The sequence below is a fragment of the Megalopta genalis genome, chromosome 11, assembly GCF_051020955.1.
Source record: "Megalopta genalis isolate 19385.01 chromosome 11, iyMegGena1_principal, whole genome shotgun sequence".
Lineage (NCBI taxonomy): Eukaryota > Metazoa > Arthropoda > Insecta > Hymenoptera > Halictidae > Megalopta > Megalopta genalis.
This window is the reverse complement of record NC_135023.1, coordinates 9,849,330-9,870,760: the sequence shown is the minus strand read 5'-3', so window position 1 is coordinate 9,870,760 and position 21,431 is coordinate 9,849,330. Positions and strand designations below refer to the sequence as shown.

At 34.9% G+C, this 21,431-nt stretch overlaps 5 protein-coding genes across 18 annotated transcripts; 2 read left to right on the top strand and 3 right to left on the bottom strand.

The window, feature by feature from the left end:
- Positions 1–166: 166 nt before the first annotated feature.
- On the bottom strand, positions 167–3,263 carry LOC117226415 (dynein light chain Tctex-type 5). Of its 2 annotated transcripts, none has more exons than XM_033480700.2 (4): positions 3,209–3,263; positions 1,337–1,371; positions 999–1,192; positions 167–940 (listed from the first exon to the last, which is right to left on the bottom strand). In XM_033480700.2, the coding sequence occupies exons 2-4, from the start codon at positions 1,340–1,342 to the stop codon at positions 775–777; spliced, it is 366 nt and encodes a 121-aa protein (XP_033336591.2). In that variant the 5' UTR covers positions 1,343–1,371; positions 3,209–3,263; the 3' UTR covers positions 167–774. The 2 variants fall into 2 exon arrangements, with proteins under 2 accessions (XP_033336591.2, XP_076381415.1); XM_076525300.1 differs by lacking the exon at positions 3,209–3,263 and adding an exon at positions 1,454–1,548.
- PIG-G (phosphatidylinositol glycan anchor biosynthesis class G) lies at positions 1,878–9,555 on the top strand. 3 transcript variants are annotated; one of them, XM_033480693.2, is made up of 14 exons: positions 1,879–2,059; positions 5,282–5,438; positions 5,533–5,731; positions 5,805–6,014; positions 6,083–6,274; positions 6,402–6,744; positions 6,819–7,015; positions 7,097–7,342; positions 7,415–7,593; positions 7,951–8,135; positions 8,205–8,358; positions 8,435–8,735; positions 8,807–8,973; positions 9,213–9,555. In XM_033480693.2, the coding sequence occupies exons 1-14, from the start codon at positions 2,038–2,040 to the stop codon at positions 9,442–9,444; spliced, it is 2,784 nt and encodes a 927-aa protein (XP_033336584.2). In that variant the 5' UTR covers positions 1,879–2,037; the 3' UTR covers positions 9,445–9,555. The 3 variants fall into 3 exon arrangements, with proteins under 3 accessions (XP_033336582.2, XP_033336584.2, XP_033336583.2); XM_033480691.2 differs by having other exon boundaries at positions 1,878–2,059; positions 7,097–7,593; XM_033480692.2 differs by lacking the exon at positions 1,879–2,059 and adding an exon at positions 4,807–5,171 and having other exon boundaries at positions 7,097–7,593.
- Positions 2,394–4,691, bottom strand: LOC117226414 (uncharacterized). Its single transcript, XM_033480699.2, has 5 exons — positions 4,294–4,691; positions 3,874–4,094; positions 3,730–3,811; positions 3,426–3,656; positions 2,394–3,341 (listed from the first exon to the last, which is right to left on the bottom strand). The coding sequence occupies exons 2-5, from the start codon at positions 4,086–4,088 to the stop codon at positions 3,228–3,230; spliced, it is 642 nt and encodes a 213-aa protein (XP_033336590.1). The 5' UTR covers positions 4,089–4,094; positions 4,294–4,691; the 3' UTR covers positions 2,394–3,227.
- Positions 9,540–21,348, bottom strand: l(2)k05819 (transmembrane protein 94-like protein l(2)k05819). 11 transcript variants are annotated; one of them, XM_033480683.2, is made up of 28 exons: positions 21,259–21,348; positions 19,967–20,133; positions 19,744–19,878; positions 19,410–19,546; positions 19,133–19,326; positions 18,582–19,052; positions 18,343–18,504; positions 18,152–18,255; positions 17,982–18,076; positions 17,677–17,914; positions 17,360–17,470; positions 17,072–17,165; positions 16,767–16,984; positions 16,456–16,691; positions 16,250–16,374; positions 16,019–16,167; positions 15,556–15,603; positions 14,906–15,040; positions 14,451–14,594; positions 14,322–14,372; positions 13,709–13,853; positions 13,438–13,646; positions 12,308–12,482; positions 11,887–12,132; positions 11,581–11,821; positions 11,410–11,503; positions 11,167–11,328; positions 9,540–11,078 (listed from the first exon to the last, which is right to left on the bottom strand). In XM_033480683.2, exons 2-28 carry the CDS (start codon positions 20,128–20,130, stop codon positions 11,006–11,008), a joined length of 4,356 nt encoding a protein of 1,451 aa, XP_033336574.2. In that variant the 5' UTR covers positions 20,131–20,133; positions 21,259–21,348; the 3' UTR covers positions 9,540–11,005. The 11 variants fall into 11 exon arrangements, with proteins under 11 accessions (XP_033336574.2, XP_033336573.2, XP_033336572.2 ...); XM_033480682.2 differs by having other exon boundaries at positions 21,126–21,341; XM_033480681.2 differs by having other exon boundaries at positions 21,155–21,341.
- Positions 12,477–13,417, top strand: LOC117226413 (uncharacterized). The gene has a single exon (XM_033480697.2). It carries the CDS (start codon positions 12,626–12,628, stop codon positions 13,361–13,363), a length of 738 nt encoding a protein of 245 aa, XP_033336588.2. The 5' UTR covers positions 12,477–12,625; the 3' UTR covers positions 13,364–13,417.
- Positions 21,349–21,431: the final 83 nt, after the last annotated feature.

Below are 21,431 nucleotides of genomic sequence, written 5' to 3'. Positions count from 1 at the left end.
CAGAAGCTGAAATGAATTTCTGTTTAACACCTGCTACTTATGATTAAGAAAAAAAAGAAATATTTATCTTCGAAAAACAAGGATTCGTTTACATTTACGATATTAAACGTCGATGTTAATTAAATGGTGTTTGGAAATGTAATAGTCGTTTGTTAATAGTCGTTAATTTAAATATTATTATAAACATGGTAATTTATTCAGTATTAATATCGTAGAAATATATTTAATAATTTTTTTCGTTGCTACATGTAACAGCATCATTTTTATTTCGCTTCGACGTCGGTTTGACGTGCCTTCGAAGCAGAAATTTTGACAGCGTGTCAATTGGTCGAAGTCTTTTCGCGATCAATTACACAGTTGGAACAGTATAGAAATCAGAATAAATAAGTAACAAGTGTACAGTCTGCAAACAAATTAGCAGGTTAAATAACGTCGCTTTGCGAATTTATGGTAAATGATCGAAAATAGTAGAGCAACACGTGTGACTTAATAAAAGCACATGTATACCTGTTGAATGTTTCTACATATATGCATAACTATCGTCCATGTTATCTTTAAATATAGTATACTATTCACTGCTATCGTGAACGCCTCGAAAACATGTGATTTCAGTGAAACACTACAGATCTTTCTGCGATAATTGCTCAGGTAAAAATAAAAGATCAATACTATCAGTTTCTGCTAATTTTGGAGATGTTAACGCGTTTCCTTCTGTTTAAAAATTTTCTATATTTAGAGGATTAGATAACAAATTAGAATTTCAATACTTCTTGATTATTCGTGATAAATGCCGAATATACAACAGTAAGCATGAAATGTTCGAGCTTCGTAAACGAATGTAGAATAATTATCCTTTTCAGAGTCCCAGAGAAATCCAAGAGAACTTTGAAGAGATTGTCCTTGCTTCTCTATGATCGTCACGCTTACCACAATTTTATACCTAAAAAAATATCGATGTTGCATTCAATCGATTGTTACATTTAAAACGTTACAATTACCTGTCGAAAGTTAATTTTTTAATTTTATCCCGAATGTCGGCAGCAACTGATTCGCATGCTTTCAAACAGGTTGCTGGATCGTAAGAGATATCTTCGAGCTTATTAATCATTGTTGTCTTCACGATTCTATCTACTGGATCAACTTTGAAAGGATTATAAGCTTCCAGACGATAAGTGTTCTGATATTTTAGTGGCTGTAGTAATACAAAAATTAAAATAATCTATATGTTTTTAATAGTTTAAACGTATTACGATAATACAATACGATTTTCAATCTTTTGCAAATTATTGGAAATATATATTATAAACGAAATAGTGTAAAATGTGATTTTCCTTACCTCCATTTCATTATCCTGACTTTTATCATTCGGCTCTAATTGATGAGGCATAATATATTGATTAATTAATATTCCGTAGAGTACCCTTAATCAACAATTCATAATTGTTACATTTACATTAAAAATACTTGTATTACTGGCAGCTACGTGAAGCTGTTTCGCAGAAGAGTCACATGGTAACCGAAGCAAACAAAATTGATTGATCGATAATTCTAGAGAAAGATAAAATTAATGAAATATTTCTGGGTATTCAAATCTGGAACTCAAATCATTAATAAACCGTATATCTTAATCTATATCTTAAATTATTAAAACATTTTACACTATTTTATTTATATGATATCTATACGATAATTTTTATTAATTATTCTAAATGAATTCCCCTCTCTTTTCGTAGATAATTATTGAAAAATATTACGCGCGTCGTTTGAATTTTTGAGTTGTGCAATGCGCGCGCACACGGGATCGATTTCAAAAATGTATCGAACTAATTCCGATTATCGAACGACGATCTTACTTTTAAATTGGCGACTTTTAAGAGTGTAACGTGTAACGTACGTAGTGGAAGTGTAAAAATTGTTTAAACAGTACGATTATATTGAAAAAGAGTGTACTTTGTTAATCGCGAGTCGCAGTTAATCTGTTGATTAAATAAAAAGTTCACTAGTATTGCAGTCGAAGTAAGAAATGGAACTGAAGATATGAAGCCGTTGTCGAGCCAAGGTTAGCTTAATTTATTATACAAATCATTATATTGCAATTCATTTATTTAATGTGAAATGAAACAAAATTAGGCAAGTGTAATTGTTAAACAAAGATTTGCACTTAAAAGAAACTATAGCCAAAGCTAGCGGTTTCTTGCAAACGTAAGCTTGCGTTTTTTTTTTATACATGTAGACGTTTTTCTACTTGTACTTAAGCATATGCATAAATCACAAGCGTAAAATAATATTTATATCTTGTAATAACTGATAATGTTATAATTATCATTGTTTATATTCGGTTGCACTAGTCACACATTTCCTTCATTAGTGTATAAAATTATGTACACAAGGTATTAAATAACACTTAAATATTTATATATTTTCGTTTCTTATGATAACATACTTAAACATTTATATTAATCTGATTAATTAAATAAAGTAAATTGTATATATGGTACAATGACAATTCTGCCTGCATTCTTTTATATTATAGAAATTATATGTATAATCCTGAGATTATTAATTAGTTATTCTCATATAACAATATTTGAAACTTTACTTCTTGTTCAAGTTAGCATAAATTTGGTAATGCTTCAGTTACAAATGTCATACATATGTAACATTCGTTAAAAGCAACCGAAAATACAGATGTAAATAAATTAATTTACATATTGTCTATGCTAAAAGAGTGCTAAAAAAGATTCAATATTTAAAATAGATTTATGTTTAATGCAAATATATAAGTTAATAATTATATAAAAAATGGTAATATTTAAACATATTTTCAATGCAATAAGAAATCCAAGGAATTATACATTCATGCCTGAGACATAGCATTAAAAGAAAACACGAGCTTTAGTTTATTTCATATTAAATTTTTGATGCATCATTACTACCGATAAAACGAATTGGACAGTTTTAATGCTAAATATAAGACACGAATGTATCTTGCTTTGTCTAGTAATACTATACATTGTTAGTACTTTGACATAAATCACTTTAAATACTAATACTCAAAATATACATTTGTGCTACTTTAGTCTACATCAAAATCAAATGCTACGGACACAGTAAAAGCGTTCTGTGCCAACCGGAACCTTAGCTTTCCTTATAATTAAATAATGAATATATCTGATCACAAAATTTATAAAGATACATTTCCCAATACCGAAAATTCATTAACTCTTCTAAGATAACAATTCAACCTCAGCTTGTATGTTTTGACGTGCTTGCTCCTCATATTTCTCGCGAAATTCCTTTGAGGCAAAAATATTTGGTATTTGCACAAAATTCTGCAGCACCTATTTTTTAGAAAAAGCACATATAGAAAAGTAAAAAGATTCTAGCTTTCCCCTTGAACCTTTGGGGTTACCAAGTTATATTACCTTCAAACGTAAAGCAGTGTACATTGGCTCACTCAAGAAAGAATATTCTCCCCGTATCTTCTCCCTGTATTCTGCATAGCTTTCTGGGGATGATCCTAACACAGCCATATCCAAATCTAAAAAGTAATGAGCATCTTCACCACCAAAGGCACCTCCAATTTTATGAGCATCCGTACTATGCGTTGCTGCTACTTTGAGAAGTTCACTAGCTTCCTCTCTTAATTCTTCACCCTGCACAGATACAAAATTATTACCCTTGTATCGCAGAAATTATTTTTAAATATGTAACCAGAGCAATAGTTACAATGTCAGCTTCATCTGCAAATGTATTAAAATGCTCTAAATTCTTGTTTTCACCATCTAAAGCTTTGGGATCGTATTCGAAGCTGTAACAGAATCAATATGTGCTTTATATTAGTTGCTCACATTATTTTGTGAAAGTACTCACTTTTGAAAGAATAAGGCAAGAAGCACAGCTTGAGGATTCTTTAAATTATCTTTGATCTCATAGTAACAATTTAACTTCTCGCGTAGAGAGTCTAGATTATGATAGGTACGCTTTTCTTCTGAATAAACCTCCTGTAATTTTGTGAACCATGTATCACAGACTTCTCTATCTAAAGATCCAGTTGCCTCTTCCCAACTTTCTTCTATTGATGCCATTTCTTTCTAAAATTATCACATTAAAATTTAACAAATACCATTTCACAAATGTTTTTTTTAATTCGATTTTTTTACAACAAATATCTTATGTTTTATTAAGGGAATAATAATATCTACATTTGTAACTAAAAAAAAGTAGTAATCGTTATTAAACAATAAAAAATTGGCGAGGAGAAGATGTTATTCTCGATATAAATGTACTCACGGTATATTAAATGAGCCAAACAATGCGATAGTTCAACTTAGAGGTGAAAAGCAAGAAACTGTGCTTCGTAGAAAATTCTGATTACCGATACATAATGTGTCGTTGCGGGTGTCCACTGACTGAATGAATTCTACTTGATAAAATAAAGTCTGCTTCCACTTATTGATCGGATTGTGTTCGCGTTTTATCAGCGGAAATACAGCGCGACTTCTAATTGCCTACGTGCTATTTCTTACGCGAAAGGATACTTTCAAATGGTCCCAAAAAATTCCTTATAACATTACGGGAACGTTGAAATTTTATTAAAGAAAGAAATTCAATTGTTTCTACGTAGAAAATTGCTTACAAGGAATCGTGTTAAATTCGCGCCGAGTTGGTAACCCTTGTAAGATGATTGGGCTTCCCCGCGAATAGGGGTTGATGCTTACGGCAATATATTACATAATGCAATCATGCTCCCCTCTGTCATTCTATAAACAAAGAACATATATTTATGTAGAACTAAAAATATTGTTCTATCATGAAACATTTTTTTAATCTCTAGTTTCGTATACCTTAGATTTTACCGCCTGCGCGGTCGACCATTCTGTTTATTATGTCTATAAGATATAAAAATGTTTGATGCTGTCCAAAGTATTTTAAAGATCTTTTTGTGATTTAAAACAGAATAGCATCGCAACAATACAAATTATAACATCTTAGTAACTATGTATATAAAAGAAATGCATATCAAAAATATTATTATTCACAAGTAGTCAATTCTTCGGTGTATTCGTATTTTAACCTAACAGAGAGATCAAATGATAGTTATTATTACAGTTATTAAATCTGTGATGTTTTAAAATAAATTGAATTAATAGTTTAAACAAAAATGAAAGGTGCGGTAATGTTTTTTGTTGTCAATGAAGATATGGTTGATATTTTTTATTTCTTATAATTTTTTAATAATATAAAAGATAAATATGTATTTTCGTTTTATTGATTTCAGATAAGGAAACAGATAAAAGCATAGTTATATTATTTTATATTCTTATTATTGGACCTCTGTCTACTGTATTATTTTTGTATGGATTTTTTCCTTTAACAAACTATAGTAACACTGTAGCAACTGATAACGACATTCCAAAATTTGTAGAAAATGTGAGGTAAGCTATGGGATCACTATAGAGAGGTGCACATAATAGAATAAAGAAACTTTTAGTGAATGATCATTTTAACCATGCTAAATAAATCTTATAGAGTAAAAGTAGATACGCTATATCAACCTATGGTAAAAAGAATGGTCATAATGGTCATTGATGCTTTGAGATGGGATTTCATAACAGGATCAGTTGGAAAAGTGGCTATGCCTATAACAAGCAGCCTTATAGCAAATTCTTCAGCATGTTTGTTTCAAACCAAAGTACATTTACCTACTGTTACAATGCCACGAATAAAGGTGCCACATTTTGGATGAAACCACTTTTTAAAATATTTTTAAGATGCTGCAACTCTTGTTTTATGTTACATAGGCAATCACAACTGGCGTAGTTCCCAGTTTTATTGATGTGGCTTTAAATTTTGGAAGTAAACCAATTTCTGGTGATAATATACTGCTTCAAGCAAAAACTCATGGCTATGAATCAGTATTTTATGGGGATGAGACCTGGCTATCGCTGTTTCCCTCAATGTTTAAACGCTATGAGGGTACTACCTCATTTGTTGTAACAGATTTTACAGAGGTACTGTGATCCAACATTTTCATCCTATCAGTGTATACAATGTAATTCAACGGAGATTAAAAATTTAGGTTGATTACAATGTAACTAGACATTTACGCAAGGAACTGAACAGTAAGACTGACTGGTCAATAATGATTCTTCATTATCTGGGTCTTGATCATATTGGCCATGTTCATGGGCCATTTAGTCCACTCATTACAACAAAGCTTAAAGAAATGGATACAATAATTGCGAAAATTCAATCAAAGGTCCGACAATGGGTATGTGTAGCAATTTTTATCGAATATTGTTTTAAATGCAAATCAGAACAAGTATGATTAAAAAGAGGAAATAAGCTGTAATCCATTTTCCATATTTATAAAAGTAGTATGAATTTGTTATCTTCAGAATCAAAATAATGATTCTTCTCTGTTTATTATCTGTGGGGATCATGGAATGAAAGATTCTGGAGGTCATGGTGGCTCAACAATATCAGAAACAATTGTACCATTCATTGCAATCGGTGGCAAATGCATGCAACACCGTAATCATTTTACTGAGATAACACAAGTAGATATAGCATCCACATTGTCCACTGTTTTGGGTGTTCCAATACCACATTCCAATTTGGGAAGTGTGTTCCTGGATTCTTTGTATGATTTACCTGTAGCAAAGAAACTATATGTACTCTATTACAATGCAAAACAAGTGTTCAGTCACTTTCAACAATTGACAGATTACAAGTCTGAACGTGAGTCAATGAGTTACAATTATATTAATCTTCCATATTGCTTGAATAATAAAGGATACTTTATATCCATACAGATGCATATCAAAAATATAAAGAAGCACTGAAACTTCATACTGCATGGCTCAATACTAAAGATCATCCAAATGACATGACAGATGATATTGTAACTTCTTACAAGTATGCGCTTAAAGGCATGAAAGAACTTCTCATAAATAGTATGATAAAATACAATTTTCCTGTGATAATAGTATCCACGTTTTTCTTGAGTCATGTAAGGATTAAAATTTAGAACCATTTTATAAAGATAAAAATTAAACTATGTACATATATGAATAATTGATAATTCTTTCAGATAATTTGCATTTTATTCAAAAGGAATATTTATACATTAGGTGCTCCTAAAAGTACCAGTTTACTAGTTCTGTTAAATATAAGTCTTTCGGTGTTAGTAAATTATTTTTGGAACTTCGATGGCACATCGCTACATCACACGAAAAATTTAACCAGCATCATCATAGTATTATTTATAATAATTATTTTAGTTATCAATTGTTGCTTAGTCGCTGGTGGTAATTATGTCAACTTCTTCATGGTCAGGGTAAGAAGTTTAGAGCACAAAACACATTTACACGTTATTAAGCAATTTTCTAAATATTTAATTAAAAATCAGAATACCGGGAATGTACTGGGAAAGTATTTGCTTCCTCTTGGTGGCCTTGTGCACACCATAAGCCTCAGTGGCAGTAGTTTTGTGGAGGAAGAACATCAAACTTGGTATTTCCATTGGGTATCACTCCTTGCATTGTTACTTTACGATTTTGCTGGAAAGTTTTATACACATCTACGATTGTAAGATAATGTTACCAGTATGCTGACTCTTTGTCTTATGATTTTGTGCTTCCAATCTTAAGTATTTCAATAAGTTTATTTTTCTCGACAACATACTATCATTCTACTTGTCTGTTCATTGTATTTTGTTATAGTTGTCTGATCATTGTAAACTTTTCTACTTGCCCCGTAGCATTCAATGCAATTTGTACTTGTCTGACCATTGTGTCACATTCTGCTTATGTAACCGCATGCATCCTATTCCATTTGTCTGATCATTGCATACTATTCCACTTATTTGATATACGGCCACTTATTATTATAAGACAAGGAGTGAATTCTGATATTATAAGGCAAGGAGTAACTTCTAATTTGTAGTTACAGGAATCATAAACAGTATTTACATGCACAAACCTGCATAAAACTTATATTGTTACTGATAGGACACAGAATCCTTAGGAAATTAAATAGCACCGGAGATAAGTATGCTCATCTCCCAGACATAGCAGGATTCTTACTAGAACAAGAGAGTAAACTGGGCATGACAATTATACTTGTCACTGGTAATTAAATGATATACCTGTGCATATCTGTTGGCGAACAGATTTTTAAATATTAAACATTTTTCTCAGCACTGATACTTTTAATATGGCTCGATTTCACACACGAAGACGAAACGTACAAGCTACAATCACTGATAATTAACTCGATTATGTGCGTATGCATTTATTTACGCCACATGAGCAGTAATAGTGTCGTCGAGTTGCCATTGTATCCTCAGTCTAGGTAAATTTCATTTTTCCATCAAGAGCCTGCGCCATTCATTCACCAAGCTATTATAACAACAGTTCCTTTGTTGCAGAGGAATATACGAGGTACAAATTTTCTGGATACTGTTATCAATCAACTTTTTCAATTACATTTATCGTGCGATATTAACAATCCAATCCGAGCAGACGATATTTTTAAGAACCACATTATTTTCCATTGTGCGATTGTGGGTCATGGTCGCAGCAGTTATACATCAACCGTACAACGTGATTCTTTTGCCATTGCAAATCGTTTTCAGTGGTATAATTCGCGCGATTATACAAGACAGTAACAAGCAACAGATAAACGCGTTCGTGTACGCGTGGATCGGCAATGTGTTTTACTTTTATCAGGTAAAATCAAAGAAACGATACGCTTGATGGAAGCGACATCAATTCAATTAACAAAGTACGATCTTCTTCAGGGAAATTCGAACAGTTTGGCAACCGTTGACGTAGCCGCTGGCTACGTTGGCATGCGATCCTACATACCGATCGTTAATGGATCATTGATAATCATTAATACTTATTCAGCGCCTGTTTTGGCGTTCCTCTTGCTCATTTATCAAACAGTATCGCAATACTTATATGAGTAAGTAGATTTCACAATTTCAAAAGGATCCTCTGGTAAAAAAAAAAACATAAAAAAGTAGATAAGATAATATAATACTTTTCAATTGCTTGCTATCAGAACACATTTTAATGGTGCTTATTTTAATTATTTCGCACAAAAATAATTGATTGGAAATCGGTGTTTCAACCAAAGGATCCGCTTAATTGTTACAATTTGGGATAACAGTGCAATTCTGCAATGTCGCTTCTCTTTTCTAGCCCACGTGAGATTATTATGCAAATAAGTAAAACGTACATTACATGGAGATTAATACCATTGACTGCGTATACAATCATAATTAGTATACAACGACATCATTTGTTCGTATGGTCCGTGTTTTCGCCGAAATTATTGTACGAAGCATTGCACTTCACTGTCATTTGCGTTGTAGTGCTCGTGATATTAATTTTAATTACGCTGCAGAAACCGATGAAAATTTTTGCTAGGTGATGCAACGGTTTTTAAGTGTTTTATACCGAAGTCGTTTCATAGTTGTATGTGGAGTACAAAGAAAAAGCACCGAAACCGAGAGGAGCAATAAAGTATTAATATCAAGGACAATTTTATTTTTGAACTTTCAAATTTCTTTACAATCAGTTACGCTTAACTTAATTACCCAATCACGTCTATGAAAGTCGAACGTAAAAATAATCGGTGATAGACGTAAAATGATAATTTCGCAGAAGTCATTTTTTTCTTTTTACAACCGATATCATTCGTTTTCCGAATTAAGCTCGGATTGTAGGTGGTCTGCATCGAGTTTAAATACGGTTGTATAAATGAACAACGTACATACGATGAACCGAGGTGATACGAAAACGTTACTTTATAATTGTACAACCTCTGAATGCAGTTAGAATAAAATCGGAGATAAAATTCTATCACAAATCTTTACGATTAATAAAAAACGCCGAAACGTTACGTTATATCTCTTCTCTGTAATAGACTAATTTAAAATCTAATTTATCGTTAATTTACATTATAGTTACAGTGACTCGCGAAGCCACTCGGTGAAAATACAAATGTAAAATAGCGACTCTACTAGTCACGCAACGTAACGTCGGAAAGTATCCCTAAAAAAAAAACCTTGTTAAAGCAGGACGCTAGATAATTTTCTAAAATTCAATTATTATTCTCTATAGGAACACGACAAAACGTTAAAAGTAGCAATATACCCGTTCGCATCCGGTATAAACAATGATCGGCTTATTTGAATTAATGCCAACAGTATGAAACCATTTCATGTTCTTTCGCAAGTGTTGCTACTTTCTCTGTAATAAATATTAAATAAAAATGATCGAAATACAAATATGTAGCTCGTCCCCCATAAATATATATACGCGCTCTAAAATATAAAATTCGTTCCTCCGTATAAATAACTTGAATCGCACCTAAGAGAATCTCTCGTAGAACAATTTTGACGAAAAAATCGAATAGCACCAACTTAATTAATCTAAAATCAACCTAAAATCATAGTTAAGTACGCGACAGCTTGTAAGCTCGAAACAGTACGTGCTAACGCTTCTCAGCACGACCCTTAAAATAGAAAATATTGTTATTCGTATTATACAAAAATAGAAATACTTTGATATTCATTTGTCGAATCACGAAAAAACAATTCTACCGTTCTTCTTCTTCTTTTTTTTTTTAAACGTTATCCCGTGTCGATTGTTAAATACAGTTGGCTTGCAAGGCTGTAAAACTTCCCGCAGTTCATTCAACTCCTCGAATCGAGGATCCTTCGAAACACCCACGAAGTGCCGAACCGTTTCTCCTAATTAGTCGAGTAATTATAGACACCTCATTCTCGCTATCTAAAGGAAATTCACATTCTTCAGCGAAATGGTTAGCTCTCACGCGTTCGTGACAAACGTAAAATAAATTAATCACTGCTCGGTTCCCAGTGTAATACGGTGTGTCACTGCGGCGGTAATAAGTTCGATTCAAACTCTGTCCGATTGTTTCAACCGCCCGAGGCTTCTCACTTCGTTTAACAGTTAGTTAAAATTTCCTAAAACGGCGAATTCATACCGAGCTTCGTACCGAATTCCAGCCGAGCTCTCTTCTGATACCTCACGTTCACTCTGAAAAAATAATTGGCGTAATTGAACAATTTTTCGATGAAAAAATAATTCTCGGAAAAAAAGATCATCAAAGGGGTAATGTACTCACTTAATCTCTTGCCACTTAATCAACTCGTTAACGGCAAAAATGAGGGGCAGAGAACTCAAGAAGAACAGAGGAAGATGAAGCGGAAAATCCGTGATCTTCTCACCCTCCTCTTTCCAGAACGAGCAGAAAACAGCCCCCGAGAATGCTGCTTGTGCGCACAGACTAAAAAAAGAAAATCGTGTCAAAAACATTATAACGTTGAATCAACAACGGCATTCACGAGAGAACGATAACGATACTCACGTTATAAATGCACTTAAGAACCACACGAAATTGTTGAAAGGTAGTTTCCTCCAAATAGAGTACTCTCTATGTACAAAGCCTACGGATATCGTTACTGCAACCGAACGAGCCAACGATTCGATAATCGGTCTAACAATAATTTCTAGACTAATCCTTGGATATGAGACTCACCTAAATGTAAAACTAACAACGACAAAGCAAAATGCTGTACCACTAAGACGACATTTGGTTTGGCACCCCAGCCACCCCATGGCACCTCACCCCTGGACTCGGGGTACACGTAAAGACACTTGGCGTCCATGTTCGCGTAAATGGGGCACAGTGTCATAAACGAGATACACTGCGATAAAACTATAGTTATAATCGTGGGTAGAAACTTGCTACCGTAGCACCACAGAACGAACAATGCGATCTGTAAAACGAAAGAAACGATATCATCTAGCAAGGCTCGGATAGCAGATGGTGTTGGATACTCACTTGTCCGTTTATGGTGCACTGATTCTTGCCAGTGGCACGTTGCATTATAGTGGTGTCTTTCGGCGTGGCGATCATTGATATCGATAGCATTGGAATGATTAAGCAACTCAACCATAAGACCTGATCGACGGAGAACAATGGCGGCAGCAGCAGGAAGCTGGACAGAGCTTGCGTGAAGGAGAGTGTGACCGTGCAACAGACCCAGAATTGCACGCAATTCCAGAGGCACTTCATGTAATGACGAGCCTGCAAAACAGTCGATTCTATGTGAAGCATCGTTCGCCATTTAAATTGAAACCGTGGAGAATAATATTCGAGATTCGAACGAACATAAATTCTCTCATTTATAATAATGTTTTACCGGTGTTCAGGGTAAATTTCAAAAATGAAACGGGTACAGAGTGTGATCAGTGAGATTTACCTCCATAATCAAATGGAATATGGCGATCGGATCCTCGCGCTTCACGCTCAACGAGCACGCAACAGAGTTCAACGCTCTGCTTATGTCGACCGGAGATGGGCCTTGGTCTTCTCTCGTTAGAGTTAGTACAGGAATTCTCTGGCAAACTTGTGGGTACAACGGTTCCACGGCGACCCTAAAATTGCATCGTTCGTTAAAATGATGCTGAACGCAGCGCGGAATAATAATAATCGAGCAACGCCGATAACTTCTCGCTGTCGAGCAGACATTTTTTTATATCCCACTTTTTCTGCAAAATTATTTCGAACTTAGAGCGAGATGGTGCACGTCGCCGAAGTTCCCTGTCGCAGGCCAGGGAACTTGGATAAACGTTCAATGTTTGGGAACGAGACTCTGAAGTATCTACAACCAGCTACGAGACGACCGATGGCATACAACAGACCTTACGGAAAGCCAACCATACAACTCGAGTCGGACACAACGTATAAGAGATCCTATATGAAATTTGATCGCGTTCCCCAACGGAGATTTAATTACGGTGATCACGAGAAGATAAAGAATAAAATCGCCGAGAGAATGGCCACCGACACTGTCTACAAACTGTCTTATCAGATTCTGCAAGGGAAAATACCGCAGCCTTTTCTCCCAAGACCACGTTTGTTCATCGAAGGATCACGAGACTTTGAAACCACTCACAGGCTGTCCTACATGGACCCTGGACTCGTGAAAGTGAAATGTTACAAACCGTATCGAGCGAAGCATGTTCCTTCTGTACCAATGGAGAGCGAGTCAGTGACAAAGGGATCTTATCAAAACTTCGCTGTGCCTGTTATCAAAAGGCCAAGGAAATCAACGTTCTGGCAGACGAAAGCAAAGACGGACTACCAGACCACGAGTCAGTTGTCCTATCAGTACATAGGACCTGTTCCTAGAAGGATCAGGATTAAACCTAAACGAGCGGTGATCAATGCTCGAATAGAGGACGATACTATTTTTAAAACCAGCTACATGATGCCAGGTCGTCTCGTCGCCAAGGAAAACGTAGCTTCAGAATAATATTTTATCTTTTGTATTGTATATTCCAGTCTCTAATAAATGTGTACCAATAATGATATTGAAATGTTAGTTACCCTGCATCCGCTTGCATAAATATTGGCATGTTCTCTGCGTTAGCGGAGGAGCCAAGCACGCAAACAACTTCTCCATAATCCTGCATGATGTGCAGCATTTCCCTAGTGACTGTTGTGTTGCAGTCGGTGAACAATGACACCAGTAAGGGAACGTTGTCTATTAGTTCCAGGTGTGGTCGAATTTTGTCGATGCCTCTTGGTAGCTTCGCCTGCGATAGAAGTAAGACACGTTTGAAATTGTTGGAGAGAGATTATTTTATGGGAAACTTACTCTGTTGGATAAGTCGAAATTAACAGGAGCACTTTGTTCCGTGCTATCCGTAAGACAGCTTAGTGACCGCCACGCTTCCTGGCCAGATCCTAAATCTACACTTTGCACCAGCACACTGTCCTCGCTTCTCACCGTATCCTGTTCCCTATTGAACATTGTTTTGATCTTGAACGCTGTCGTTTACTTCCCGTTTGGAACAAAGGGAACATAATAAGAAAAAGACAGAATCGTTCCTCGGTAAACCGATCATGCTTTACTGTCGTCAAAAGCGATTAAAATTTAAAATTAAATGCACACGAAATGATTCAAGCGAAATTAGAGGGAGTTTAAGTCATGAATTTGCTGGCTTTGAACTTGTCTATGAAATACAGAGCTTGGAATGTTGCAGTGTTTTTCTGCTCTCATGTAGCTGCAGAAACTACATGCCTAATATTTTATTTATCGGATAAAAATTGAAAATTGCAGAAGATTATGAAATTCAAAGCTGTCTATTTTATAAACTTTTTCTCTAACGTCAACGACAGGAGATGATCGATTTTGGAATGACCCGAGAAAGAAGAAAAAGAAGGAGTTGACTCTATAAAAAAGAAACGGGAGAACAGAAAATAATTACAAAAAGTGTGGCGATCCAGTTCTCGTGATCCTTTGTACTAGGTGATTTAGACTGGCATGCAAAATCAAACAAACATTATAACATTCAGTATAGAAGTAATGAACGTTGAACGTAGGGCACAAAACGAACCTATGGCTCATGGCACTCTTCACTTGAGACAATCCGGTGTCGTTCCACTCGGTGGTCTCGTCGTCGAACTTGACGGTCGAGAAGTCCGTATTTATGGCACTCGGTGCGGACATGCTCATGGCACGGCTGGTGTCCAGATTGGTGCTACAATGTAAAGTAGATCGTACAATAAAGAAACGGCTCCGCCATGGTCCATTCATGCAGGATAACTTTTCGAACACAAACACATCAATGCAGCATATGTATGCAGCAGAAATGTATGAATCGCATGCTCTTTTTACTTTCGAGTCGGCGAACGTTCTTAAATCGGTAATAGTAATCGTATCGAGAAGCAAAAGCACGGTTCTCAATCGACAGTAGTATGTATAGTTAAGATGTTTCGAGATAAGTAAGATAATAGACATGTTCTCTCTTAGTGTTTATGTGTCATAAAGAGAGGGTAATATGTAACATACCGAGGAGAGACACGATTAAGCAAGTGGCTGGCCTCATCCATGCAGGAGTAATTATGCTGATGAGATTGGGCCGAGGGAGTGGGTGAGGACATGGCTGCTGCCTGGCTCACCCACCAACCCACTGGACTCTCGGACCTAATATCGGTGTGTTAGTTACATACGTTTTATATTCGTGTAATTCATGTATGTTCGATGATTATAACAATGAGATATTAACACATGTGCAATGGTACAACTTGGAAACATGTACGAGAACAAATGTTGCTCGAGACCGTATCCGCTAATGAAGAAGCAATAAAACTCTAATCGGAAAGAAACAGTGGTTACCAGTCACTATTGGCGTGAAATCAGTCGGAACTAAAACGCTCTAATTAGAAACATAACAGAAGAAGTAGTCGAGAGGACTCGTAAGAGAAAGAATACTTTGAACTCACTAAAATACAATAGTAACCACCATATAATCCACTAAAAAGTATAATAGAAAGATTAGAGGGAGGATCAAAAATCGAATCATCGCATTCAAAGAACTGTAAACTCTATGGATAAAAAACCAAGATAATATTCACAATAAAAAAGATATTAATATACAGAGCGTAACGAATAAACATGCAAATTAGTAACAGTAATGAAAGAAAGAGGTATAGACAAACATATACGATGGGGTCATGTGTGGATATCTCTCCAGCCATTGCTGTCTCCTGTAATGTACATGCATATCTTACATTCACATTCATAGTTAAGACAAGTAGCTAGTTAAATAAGTTCATATCAGACAGCACCATTTATTTTAGACTTACAACAGATTAGATAAACGACATTGAGAAACTGACAAATACTTTGATTGACGAGTAAAACAAGGTAAAAGAAAAGAACCAGAACAACGGAATAATCGTAAAACACCAGCAACATATACAATTAGTGTAAAATACTCAGTGTTGAATATGTTTTCATGTATACAACAGACTTTTACACATATAGAATATAACGTATTTATACTCTCCAAATGTGAGGACATGCCCCAAACTTTTTAATATTAATTCAAAAGCAAAAGAAAGCAAAGCAAAATGTCTTGTAGAGTTATCGTTTTGGTAATAGTAGAATGATGTATAGTACCTAGCTCTTTCACTGAGCAACGAAATATGACAATTCCATCCGCTTTCCAGACCCATCTTCTCCGAGAACACCCGAGACCGCAGTTCGTTCTCTTTGCTGAAGTGTACGAATCGTATGCATGCTCTGTCCAATTGTTCGATCAATTGAACCTGTGAAACAAACCGCACATCATTTAAATTCGCCAAAGTGAGCGATTTTTATGGGTTTCCTTAAAGAAACTAAAAGGCTTACCATATCCGTTTGTGCTTGATACTGCATTGTGACCATTCCAATGAAGACTTGGTTGCATTGAATTTCAAAACAACTTTCTACATCACTTATGTTGTCGTCCTTATTTTCATTGCACAACAAGGAGTCTATAAGTATTTATATAAAAACGCTTTAACGTTTGCTAAATTTATAATCTTTAAAATAATATAAATATGTTTAGAACTAACCAGTTGAATGAAATTGTCCAAGTATGCCTTTCACTCGGGGATCAAGAACATTTCTAAAGTCCCAGGGCAATGGAGTGGGGCTTCTATGGGGTGTGTACAAATGTTTGCTGTCTGCAGGAAGTTCTAAGTATATTTTAGACATTTTACTGCTAATACCACGCGTTAATGGTCTGTATGCAAATGCAGTGCAGTATGATGTTAAGCTTGTCCTTTGATAAAAGTCTTGCACCTTTTTTCTGGAATGTATGTGGAAAAATTTGTTGTGATTGAACCATTGCAATTTATTCTAAGGGATTATTGTTTCTCTGTACCTATCGGACGCGGAAAGTGGACAGAGATCGTGACCATCCCAAAACTCAATACACGAATCCAAAATTATGTCTGCTGTACCCTGTGTAAGTAATTGTAAACCGCCTCCAGTGCGTTCCTTAACTACTACGGCGACCATATGCGGAAAAGGGAACTTCAACTTCGTTGCAATGCTTAAGGACCTTGCGAACTTTATGTCACGGCGAACCATTTCCGGTTGCTAAAACGTAGTTATGTACCATTTGAATCGTTCCTCCCACGAATAGTTGTGTAAACTTAGAACTGAAATATTACACAATATGCTTACAACATGCCTAAACGTGGACAATTGTTGCTCCAATTGGAATATATGTTGTGCCTGGTCTTGGAAACCTATCTGCTTCGCTAACTCACACAGGCACCTACATTTATCACACATGAAATTTTAGTAAGTGATCATTTACTCTAATGGAAGAAAGAACAGTACAGAAGTATGAGAATGTCCCATGATTAGCATTCATATGATTTATGTACAAAATGATTGGAGTGTTCCATACACCAATACAGATTAACTATAAATACGGAGGATACATAAAGTAACTATGGTTGGACTGACCACATCTGTCCAAGGCTCCCTGATTCGTCCACTAAATACACTTGTCTTGAACTTTGTATTGTATCTTTTGCCTGATACCCACTTTTATCTTCTACACTGTGATCCTGGTAGCTGACAAATGTGTATGATCAACGTTACTGGTAACTGGAAGTGTTACCTTTGGACTGTCTTAGGAATTATGAGTATGATAAACTGGACGTAATTAGCTTGATAATTGGAAGAATTAGTTTGAATTATGCACACAAACAAAGGGAGAAAATGCAGTGCAATAAAGCGTATTAATGAAACACAATCAACAGAACGGACAATACACATACCGTCTGTTCGTAACCGGAACAAGATTCTCATTGTACAGAGCTTCGCAAGTGACATGACAACAGAACTGCATATAATGCTCTTGCGTTTGCATGTTACATGTGTTGAGTAGAATCGCTAAACCTAGCGGTTTCAACGAGTTCAAATGCTGCCTCCAAGCATGATCATCAAACTGTAGACGAAATGGTAGAGCATGGTCATGGGTAAGATCCAAAACTTCAGCTGTTGAATGAGACATGTCTGGAAACAATTTCTCAGTCAATATAAAATCGAGCAGTCATATATATCTCTATACTTTTTACATTACCATGTTGAACATAAGATGTTTTATTAGAATACTGTTTAGAATCATCTGTATGAGTTTGGCAGTGATGTTCAGAAGTCTTATCTAGACTACCAGTGCTGTGAAATATAAGTAATTTATTAGTACCTATATCATACTATTGATACTTTAACATCTGAAAAATGATGACATACCTTGAAGTTGGAGACAAAGTATTGGCATTGCGTAGGAAGAATACCTTCTCTGCTGTTGGATTAGGCCATGAAAGAATTCCTTTTTTATCCACGCAACATAATGCCTGAAAATTTTGTATTACATTTCTTTTTATTGTATTGTTGGATATGCTAGGCAGAAAATGTATTCACTTGTATGATGTTTAAAGTACCGTGACTGATCCTAAAACGTGTAAGATACTCGCAGATCTGGACATCATGTGCTCCTTACCAAGAAGAATATTGAAAAAATATTCTTTCAGTTCCATCCAGTTGTACACCACCTCTGGATAACTTGGGCCAGAAATATCAGTATCCTCAAACGGATCGACAAACTAAAATCATGATCATAATATATACAATGCAACATTATGCGACCGTCCAAATTTTGTTGGCTTGAAAGCATATTAACCTGGAGTTTTTTCGAAGACTGATAAAGTTTAAATAAAGCTTTAAACCGCGCCATTCCAAAACAGTTTAGAAAAATCCAACAAATCGGAAATACTAATGGAAGTAGGGGAATGCTAATGGCAATTGGTTGCAACAGAAACATTTCGTTCCAGTGACCAACGCCAAAGTATTCGTACAAATATAAATACCGGAATAAATTTACAATTAACAAAATAACTAAAAGAACTGGGTAGGCGAGTTGTTCGATACAACATATCATTAAAAGGTGTCGCTTGCGATTATGATATGTGACTGGTCTGTCGAGAGCTTGATCAAAAGCCATTCTGAGATTCATCAAATATGGGGTTTCTTGAAGTTTGTAAATTTTGTTCTTCAATGGAGCCCGTGCCTGTGGTGTTGAAAATATTTCATTTGCACTATGAACTTGAGGACTGTACACTTCTCTTACATGTAGCACTGGTGCATCTGCATCCTGAAATTATTAGAAATTATTGTCTCATTATTTTGTTTCATACCATGAAGTAATCTTATCTATCAATGCATTCAGCTTACATCATAGGGGACACAGTATCCGGGTGCTTGTTGTCCAGGTTTGATTACAATTATGTCTCCAGCAACCAATAATGCCCATGGCAAGTTGACTATGTGACCATCACGGTATGTCCATTGTAAAGTTAAACAGGGAGATAATGGACTGCATAAATGTGGGTAATTTTCAGATTCCCATTGGCAAGAATGTTTTGCAACTAAAATAATCAAAATACAATCATATGAACAAAATTTAAGAGAAATTAATTTAAATTCAATCTGTGCGAATAAAACTTTTTACCTTCTAGTTGGTCAAGAAGTATTCGTACTCTATGAGGAATTTCTTTGTGACGTAATTTGTTATCTGATACAACTAAAATAAAATTTAAAACTACTAAACAACAGACTGTCAGTCCTTCGTAAGGCAGTGTAAAGTACCTGTAACCATACAAAAATGATTTTTACAGACTGTTTAAGTCATAATTCATATGAGTTTTATAGTTATTGATAACAATTCTATTTATTTCTAGCTCTTTTTATATTTTAAGGAATGTAACTAGAAAAATGTTGTAAGCATTATTATGCTTTGAAAATATTACAGTCAGATATATGATAAACTCTGGCAAGTTCCATACCATGTCTCGTTGACTGTGAAGAATTCAATGACAAGGATAATGGCATTGATCAAAAGCGCAATTGCTGAAGTCCAACACAAGGTTGTGTACTGACTACGATGATGTAAAGTGTCCTTTAGCCAAGCTTTATATTTTCTGCACATAATATATACATTATATACAATATTGACTATATTAGATTCCTTTCTTCAATATGAAAGTTAGACATGAGTATAGACATTACTTGTTTCTTCTGCATTCTTCTTCATACTCTTGCAAAACTCTCTTAATATCACGTTGCAGAGTTTCAAGAGCAATAGTGGTTGTCAGTCCTAATGATTCTGTGAATTTATTGTTTGCTTTCTCATTTGTTCTAGAGCTGTGGTCCTTTGCCTGATCCCCAACCATTTTCTATGCCATAAAGTTATTAAATTCTTTTTATGCTTTACTGCATAGTATACATTAAAAATTACATTCAACGTTTTATTATATTTAAGACTATGGCATTCAATTTATTTTCTTCAGCATTTTTCATGAGTACAATTGAAGAAAGACATTTAATACAGAAGAAATGGCTATCAGCAATCATTCAATGATTTTTCAAATAGACAATAGTAATTAATTAACTTTTAATTATTTGTTAGCTAACTAGCAATAATTTATAACTTTGTAGTGTATTTGTAAGGTATAACAGCATAAGTCACATGTTATTACATTGGAGATACTGATATTTAAAACTAGCAGTAATATGTAACTACAATTCTATTGCATTAGAAATATGGGAAACAACATTTTTGTCAACTTTTTCATATAATACATCAGATGATCTAGATCTTTTAGACTTATCTTTATTTAGGTTTCTGTTTTATATTGCATTCTTATTTTGGAAAAAGAGAATTATTCTGTCTTTAGAGAACACAAGTTGTGTCTTCCTCAGCCAAGGCATAAATAGAAACTTTTAAATATGTGATTTATGTTATTTTGCTTCACAATCACAGATACATTTGAAAGAATGATTGAAACATGCAAAGTAAACAGAAACTATAGATGAAAAGGTTTATCTTGAAAAATTGATTCTTTCAGTATTTAATTTATATGTGGACATGCATTTTCACTCATGTATTTAATCTGCAAGATTGCAGGAAAGCAAACAACAGTATGCATTGCAATTTGTGCACATCATGACTCATATCAGAAGAAAATAAGTAACCAAAAACTAAATCAACAGAAAGAAAGCAATATTTCGTATATTTTATGTGGCACAAAAGTAGGTAGAGGAAACTGAAATAAATAAGGAGAAAACGATGTAAATACAATTTATTAATACAGCCATCTTTAAGGGTGAGAAGCAGGAATGTTCTCCAAAACAAACGGAGCGAGGTTAAAAATGCATTAACACTTGCATAAGTTAATGAGTGGATTTATAGTGTACCGCTTATGTCCGTCACGTTTCAAAAGTGCACTTCGATTTTTTAATATAGGTTCGTGTATTGAATAATTAAAAATAATGGGAGAAGACTCATAATTGCAAATGACCTGAATCAGAACGGAGAATGCATATTCGACTATGCTCACATCTCACATCACGACATCACAACCAGTAATGTCTCGATACACTGGTCAATGTCGGAGGCGAAGCGCTCAGAAATATGAGGGTAGGTGTAGAAACTGCTTTTTTCTGATTGGTTAATATAAGGGAATAGCTGTCC

Bases quoted from the DNA above. Each gene is read 5' to 3' on its own strand.
- LOC117226415 (XM_033480700.2), bottom strand. The intron at 941-998 runs GTAATTGTAACG...ATATTTTTTTAG, and splicing joins AAAAAATTAACTTTCGACAG to GTATAAAATTGTGGTAAGCG.
- LOC117226413 (XM_033480697.2), top strand. From the start codon at position 12,626: ATGGTGCACGTCGCCGAAGTTCCCTGTCGCAGGCCAGGGAACTTGGAT.
- LOC117226414 (XM_033480699.2), bottom strand. From the start codon at position 4,088: ATGGCATCAATAGAAGAAAGTTGGGAAGAGGCAACTGGATCTTTAGAT. The intron at 3,812-3,873 runs GTGAGTACTTTC...ATTCTGTTACAG, and splicing joins CTTGCCTTATTCTTTCAAAA to CTTCGAATACGATCCCAAAG. The intron at 3,342-3,425 runs GTAATATAACTT...TCTAAAAAATAG, and splicing joins ACACTGCTTTACGTTTGAAG to GTGCTGCAGAATTTTGTGCA.
- PIG-G (XM_033480691.2), top strand. From the start codon at position 2,038: ATGAAGCCGTTGTCGAGCCAAG. The intron at 6,275-6,401 runs GTATGTGTAGCA...TGTTATCTTCAG, and splicing joins AATCAAAGGTCCGACAATGG to AATCAAAATAATGATTCTTC. The intron at 6,745-6,818 runs GTGAGTCAATGA...ATATCCATACAG, and splicing joins GACAGATTACAAGTCTGAAC to ATGCATATCAAAAATATAAA.